Source organism: Aphidius gifuensis, linkage group LG3, assembly GCF_014905175.1.
Source record: "Aphidius gifuensis isolate YNYX2018 linkage group LG3, ASM1490517v1, whole genome shotgun sequence".
In the NCBI taxonomy this organism is placed as follows: Eukaryota; Metazoa; Arthropoda; class Insecta; order Hymenoptera; family Braconidae; genus Aphidius; species Aphidius gifuensis.
In genome coordinates this window covers 12,592,096-12,600,090 of record NC_057790.1, presented here as the reverse complement: position 1 = coordinate 12,600,090, position 7,995 = coordinate 12,592,096, and the positions used below count along the sequence as shown (strand labels likewise).

Genomic DNA, 7,995 nt, shown 5'->3' with positions numbered 1-7,995 from the left:
TAGGTTTACGATCAGCAGTCCAATTCACAGGGCAAATTTTTTACAATTTAGGGCTTTTTTTTGCCGCTGATGGCGCTTGTAAAAATTTTTTTTATATAGATTTTACATACAAAAGCTTCACAAGCGCCGTGAGTGGTGCAAAAAAGCCCTAAATTGTAATGCCCTGTGAATTGGACTGCAGGCTTCGTACGCAGCCTTCGGTGAGTTCGTCTCTTCGACGGAGGAGTGGAAGCCTTTGCCAAGAGGTTTACGTACCAAGTCACGTTATAAACATCGAATGGGCGCCCCACTCGACGTCATGTATAACTGACTTGACCCTCCACAGAGCCTCTAGCACAATGTTCCTTTAATTATTAATAACTAACTCCTATTAGTTATTAACAATCCAGGCGATAACAAATAAATAATAAGAACTCATTACTCTATAACAAGCTCTTTCAATAATTATTTATTTCGAGAACCCACGGAATAATAAATTTCGTTACAACATCGATGTGAACTCCAACGTAACACAAAAAAAATGAGCTCTCTAGTCATGAATTACATTCAGCATAGTGGTTTGACAAGAAGTTTCTCAAGCGCCGCCATCGGAAAAAAAAGCCCTAAAGTGTAAAATTTATTTTGCCTTATGAATTGGACTGCTGTGAGCTCCAGTGAAATTCAAGAGATTACACTCCCTCTACACCTCCATGCTCCATGCTATAGACATGCTTGCAAGATCTTTTATCACTAGATAATTACTATAATTTTGGTGGAAATCAGCCTTTAAAGGCATATGGCCACTAGCATAGTTTTTCGACCAAGTTCTATGTCATAGCACTTGTGTCACTATATCTCACTAGCAATTTACTAGAAAATGGCCACTAAAGGCTATGCTGAAAAAATGCACGCAGCATTTTTGGCATAGAACCGCTAACTTCACACTAGTTTTTTTTGATACAGCCAACATTTAAACAATACAACAACAATGGTTAGCGTTGTTAATAAATTCGTTTGTTTATATTTACACATGTATAGCACATATATATAATGATTGACTGTCAAAATATCAAATTGTCAACAAATAAGAAAGGTTATATTTTTATTTATCTTTGATGTGTTTGTAAGCAAGTTGGTCCAGCTGAAACAAATTCAAGAAACGATTAAAACGCCGCCCTATAGTCGTTATATGTGAACTTTTTCTCCCATAGTACTATGGCATAGAACTTGGTTGAAAAACTATGCTAGTGGCCACAAGCCTTAAAAACTTTGTAAGACTATCGCAGCCAATGGAACATGTTCCATTTTTTCGTGCAAGATCTTGATGCAAGAACATGCATGAGATTTCTATAGCTTGGAGACACCGCTTTAGATAAAATAGTGTGAGTGAGCTTTCGACGTTTTTCGAACGCCTCACCCTTGGGTGCGTTCCGTGGCTATCCAGTCCGTACGAACTTCAAAATGGCGACGAAAAAAATGAAAATTCTAATAATGTTAAAAGTTACTATGATACATCACTATAGCCAAAGAGAAAGCCAGAGATTTATAATAACTTGAAATATTAAGTATTAGTATTTTTTTCAGGTTTAAGTTGACAGAGTTTCTATTTAATCATTTTAAATCTGTCGAATAAATTGGCTAACGTCAAATTTGATCAGATATTTTCAAATGAAAAAAATCAGAACAACAAAGGATCAAAATATTTCCAAACTCCGCCATTTTGAAGTTCGTACGGACTGGGTAGCCACGGAACGCTCCCCTTGTTACACGACAAAGACGACGATAGAGTCTGCACCGTTGCCACTGCACCCGTATTCACAGGGCAAATTTTATACAATTTAGGGCTTTTTTTTTGCCACTGATGGCGCTTATAAAATTTTTTTTATATAGATTTTACATACAAAAGCTTCACAAGCGCCGTGAGTGGTGAAAAAAGCCCTAAATTGTAATGCCCTGCACTTGTATTCACGGGGCAAAATCGTTCTCATTAGGGCTTTTTTTTCCGCTGATGGCGCTTGACAAAATTTTTTTTATATAGATTTCACATAGAAAAGCTCCACAAACGCCACCATCAAAAAAAAAACACCCTAATGAGAACATCCTCGGCAGTCCAAGTCACAGGGCAAATTTTTTACAATTTAGGGCTTTTTTTTACCGCTGATGGCGCTTGTAAAAATTTTTTTTATATAGATTTTACATACAAAAGCTTCACAAGCACCGTGAGTGGTGAAAAAAAGCCCTAAATTGTAATGCCCTGTGAATTGGACTGCTGAATACGGGTGCTGTGAATACGAGTGCGGGTGCTGGAGGAAATCCACTTATAGCGAAGATAGGACGTTAGCAATATAGAAGTACATATTACATATATGTTCAACATGGCGTCATATGTAAATTACATAGATTACATAAATAACATAAATTACAGTAATTTACATGTAATGTATTAAACTAAAAAATCGGCCAAAGACCCATCACTGGAATATGGGTGCAGGTTTTTCCCATATATTTAATACTACTATATTGCGCATCGCCTATGCTTTCCCATAAGTGGGCTGTGCGCATTCATCACGGTGCAGACAATGTCTCTCTGTCGCAGTCATACTGCTCGACAAAAATCTTTTGCGCATGTCCGAATTATTATATGAGTAGGAGCTCGGAAACATTCGGCAACGCACACAAATTCATTAGGTGCTTTCTTTTGGGTGTTTATTTTTTTTTACTTCAATGCGCATCTGCATAATCATGCGCCTTAAAGTGAAAACAAATAAATACACAAAAGAAAGCACCTATAGTGTATACGCGTGAACCCATGGTAGAAGTACTACAGGTATGGCAGTAGTCCATGCTTTTTTCGTCGCGTTCTGCGCAGCCTTATTTTTTCAACCAATCAACAACGCGCCATCGAGCTGTTTTGCTTTTCTTTCTAACACGCAATCTCTATTATAAGAGCCTCTCTCTCTAACATACTGTTTTGACAACTATTTTTTATATTGTTGTAAATACTAATAAATACTATGTACACATACTATGTACACAAATAAATGTATATGTGGAACATGTTTATAAAAAATCAAAAAAATAAAAAAACCAAGACAGTTCAACAAATAAATTATAATATTTTCATTATTGTTGTTTTTTTTATGCCACAAACAATAGAGGTTGTGTTGTATTTATTATACTTGGATTTATTTATTTAATATAAATAATTAGTTTTTATTTTTGATGTATGTGAATCATTATAAAATATACCAAATCTAGTTGAATAAATATGATAACTTTTGAAAAATTTAAAAAAAACTTGAAAATTTTCTTAACAAATTTGTATCGCGCGCGCATAAAGTCTTCCATTTTTGTGGCAAGAAGGCGACCTTTTGATTGGTCGATTCACAGCGGCCAAACCAGGCTGCGCACTGCCATACCTGTAGTATTTCTACCATGCGTGAACCGCAGTCCAATTCACAGGGCAAATTTTTTACAATTTAGGGCTTTTTTTTGTCGATGATGGCGCTTGTAAAATTTTTTTTATATAGATTTTACATACAAAAGCTCTACAAATGCTGCTAGTGGAGGAATAAAGCCCTAAATTGTGATGCCCTGTGAATTGGACCGCAGCACCCGTATCCACGGGGCACAATTGTTCTCATTAGGGCTTTTTTTTCCGCTGATGGCGCTTGACAAAATTTTTTTTATATAGATTTCACATAGAAAAGCTGCACAAACGCCACCATCGAAAAAAAAACGCCCTAATGAGAACATCCTCTGAATACGGGTGCAGAACGGATTATTCGGACATGCGCAAAAAATTTTTGTCGAGGCGTATGACTGCGACAGAGAGATTGTCTGCACCCTAATGAATGCGCCCAAAATCATACCCTATGCGCAATATAGTAGTATTAAATATATGGTTTTTCAAGGTTTTTCATATGATCTTCTGCCGTTTTTACTCTAGTTCACCTTAGTGATGGGTAAATGGTCGATTTTTGAGGTTTCTTTCACTTACAGTAAGATACTGTAAGTTACTGTAAGAAACTGTAAGATACCTGAGACGCCATTTTTGAACATTCTTACCGACTGTCAACTCGACAATTAGCTGTCATTGCTCGATATATGTTGGTACATGTATTTTATTTGCATTTATTTGTTAAATAAATATATAAGATATCAAGGAGAAGCAGTGGCTAAGAAAAGATGTAGCTCGGAAATTAATGTTGCCAAACAATTATGTTTTAAGAAAGTAATGTTGCTTGAAACAGAATTTTTTTAGCAACAACTGTAATTTTTTAGCTACATCTTTTCCTTAGCTACTGCTTTTCCTTGGACAGTTTTTTTTATCAAATAAATAATATACATGTAATTTTATTTGAAATAAATAAAAATGTTCAAGGAAAAGCAGTAGCTAAGGAAAAGATGTAGCTAAGGAATTAAGGTTGCCAAAGAATTATATTTTAAGCAACATTATTTCCTTGAAACATAATTCTTTGGCAACCTTAATTCCTTAGCTCCATCTTTTCCTTAGCTACTGCTTGTTCTTGGGATTTTTATTTATTTAATAAATAAATGACATGTATTTATCGAATAAAAAAAAAATTGTGGCATGAAGGTTCCACTAAAAAATCATAGGCAGCGCTGGGACTGCAGTGTAAGATACCTTGATGTATGAAACCAATGATGTAAGATACAGTATCTTACATGGTATCTTACCCATGGTATTTTACCTACCCAACACTGGTTCACTTCACTGCCGTGCACTACCGTGCGTTGTCTCTTCTGTATTATTATTGTTATTATTATTATTATTATTATTTCTGTTGTTGGCATAATTATTATTTCAATTATCATCATCACAAACACGAAAGAGTGTAAAGTGACTTAGTGAAAATATTACTTTTTGAAATTATTCATACAGAAAAATTAAAAGAAATTCAATTATAAATTACAAAAAACATGGATAAAAAACCATACAAGTTGTGTTGTGCATTACTTGGCCACAGCGAAGACGTACGTGCTGTGGCACGATTTGATGATGGTACAATTGTGTCAGCATCACGAGACAAAACAGCCCGCGTATGGACACCATGCCGGTAAAATTAATAACAAAACTCCTAAATTTCAACAAACATCTTCATAAAAAAATATTTTAATAAAGTTCCTTTCTTTTTCAGTGATGGAAAAGAATACGTTGCCGGTGATGTTTTGAGGGGACACACAAACTTCGTAAGTTCAGTTTGTGTACTAAATCCAAGTGAAAATTATCTATCAAGTCTGATAATAACTGGAAGTAATGATAAGCACATATGCATTTATAAACTTGGTGAAGTTGAGCCAATGAAAAAATTTGAAGCCCACAAAGATACTGTCTGTAATTTACGAGCTGGAAATGAAAAAGGTACATTTTTGTCTAGCTCTTGGGACATTAGTGCTAAGCTCTGGTGTCTTGAGAATCTTGATGTGCCAAAACTCATCCTCACTGGTCACTCATTGACAATTTGGTGTGTTGCTGATTTACCCAACAAATTGATTGTCACTGGATCAGCCGACAAAATAGTAATTGTCTGGTCAAGAAGTGGTAAGGCACTTCATAAGCTAGAGGGCCACACTGACTGTATTCGTGACATTGCTGTAATCAATGATGATGATTTTCTTACTTGTGCAAATGACGCGACAGTAAGACATTGGAGTTCACTGAGTGGTACATGTCTTGGGACATACAGTGGCCATGAACATTATATTTACTCAATATCAGCTGTACTCGATGGAACAACAGTTGTGACGTCAGGAGAAGATAAAACTGTTCGAGTGTGGCAAAACGGTGAGGTTGATCAGACAATACTGTTGCCAACATCTTCAGTTTGGTGTGTTAAATTAATGAAAAATTCAGACATTGTTGCTGGATCATCGGATGGTATTGTCAGAATATTTACAACCAATTCGGATCGATATGCAAGTCCAGAAGTGCTTGAAGAATGGGAACGAGCCGTTGTTGAAAATCAACAAATAACAGAATCTGAATCTACAGTGAAAATAAATGAATTGCCAGATGCATCGGAACTTTTAGTGTCAGGGCAAAAAGATGGTGAGACGAAGATGATCAACGAAGGTGGCAAAGCTATGGCATACAGTTGGTCTGCAAGCGAAAATAAATGGACTTTAATTGGCGAAGTTGTTGGCACCGGTGGTAATGACCCTGGTAAGCAGCTATATAATGGTGTTGAGTATGATTATGTATTTTCAGTGGATATTCAAGATGGTATTCCTCCACTAAAATTACCTTACAATAAGTCTGAAGATCCTTGGCATGCTGCACAAAAATTTATTCATCAGCATGGACTCAGTCAAATGTTTTTGGAACGAGTTGCAAGTTTTATCATTACAAATTCAAATACTATACCAGCAGTCAATACAAGTTCACAATTTGCTGATCCATTTACTGGTGGTAGTCGTTATATACCTGGTAGTGGATTACCAAATGCATCACGACATCCACCAGCACCAGTATTAAACGCTGACCCATTCACTGGTAGTAATCGTTATATACCCGAAGCAACACCAATGGATACATCCTTGTCTCATTTATCTTCATCAATATCATTATATTTTCCACATAAAAACTATTTAAAACTTGAGCAAGCTAATCACTCGGCAATACTTGAAAAATTAAAAGAGCTCAATGCTAAGAATAATGTATCATATAAAATGACTGATGAAAAACTTGCAGCAATTGTTAACTTAGCAAAAGGCGAAATTGCTGAGCCAAGCGTAGATGTTATAAATAATTTTTGGAAACTCTTGGAATGGCCAGATGATATTGTTTTTCCCATTCTCGATATTGCCAGACTTGCTGTTCTCTTTAAGGCTCCAATGGAAAGATTAGATTTTAAAAAATTATTTCAAATTATCAAGAAACACATCAGACCAGATGCAATCGCTGCAAATCAAATGTTGGCATTTCGACTACTTGCCAATTGTTTTTGCCAAAATGTTGGTGAGAAATTTTTACTTGACAATTGTGATGATATTCTCAGAGTACTTCCATTATTGCCATCACTAGGCAGTAAAAATAATCAGGTAAAATCAAATTCAAATAAACTAGAAAATAAACGATTTAAATGATGAAGTTTTTTATTTTTAATATAAACGTTTATTTCAGGTTGCGATATCCACTTTTATACTAAACTTAACAGTGGCACTCAACAAATATGATGACAAATTGCAAAGAATGAAAGTACTTAGTGTAATGATAACGATATTGCCAAGCTTTAAAGAACATGAAGCAACATTTCGTGCGTTGGTTGCACTTGGTACGTTACTCGATGGCACACAACAATCAGACATCAAACAACAACTCATTAAAATGATTCGTGATTTGGATAGTATTATGAACATCTTGAGAACAACATCTGAAAGCTCATCTACCTTGATTGATCCACATAAAAAAGTTGCAAATTGTTCAAAACAAATACTTGATTTGATTGTCTAAGGAAGATCATATTTATTTTTTGTTTTCCAGTATGCAAATAATATTTGGCAAGATAAACGAATATATAAGTATATAATGTCAAAATTTGAATATAACATATATACTATAATAATTTTTACAGTCTTTATAATAAAAAAAAAAAACCAAAAAAACAACTGCGAAAAAGATAATATTTGTAAAATATTATTTTTTGCATGTGTTTTTACAGTGTGGATATACGTTTGAAAAAATTACACGATGTTTCAAGATGATTATATTTTTAATAATAACTGAAATGGAATAAAATATAAATAATGATAAGGTTGAATGTAAATAGAATTTCCCACTATACGATTTTTGATTTTTTGATTTCATATTAAAGCTAGAATAATTATCTATCTTGTTGATTTTTTTCGGAATTTTCGTGGGTTGTTTTTTTTAGATAATTGATGTCAAAATTGACAACTTTAACAAGTAGGTATAGGGACTGAACACATATTTTCTCCTGTAGCTCAAAAAGTTTCTATACGATTTTCCTTAATTTACTATCAGTTTGTAGT

At 34.6% G+C, this 7,995-nt stretch overlaps 1 protein-coding gene across 1 annotated transcript; it reads left to right on the top strand.

Moving 5' to 3' along the window:
• Positions 1-4,722: 4,722 nt before the first annotated feature.
• On the top strand, positions 4,723-7,720 carry LOC122851963 (phospholipase A-2-activating protein). The gene is made up of 3 exons (XM_044151502.1): positions 4,723-5,060; positions 5,142-7,044; positions 7,127-7,720. Exons 1-3 carry the CDS (start codon positions 4,924-4,926, stop codon positions 7,454-7,456), a joined length of 2,370 nt encoding a protein of 789 aa, XP_044007437.1. The 5' UTR covers positions 4,723-4,923; the 3' UTR covers positions 7,457-7,720.
• The last annotated feature ends 275 nt before the right edge of the window (positions 7,721-7,995 follow it).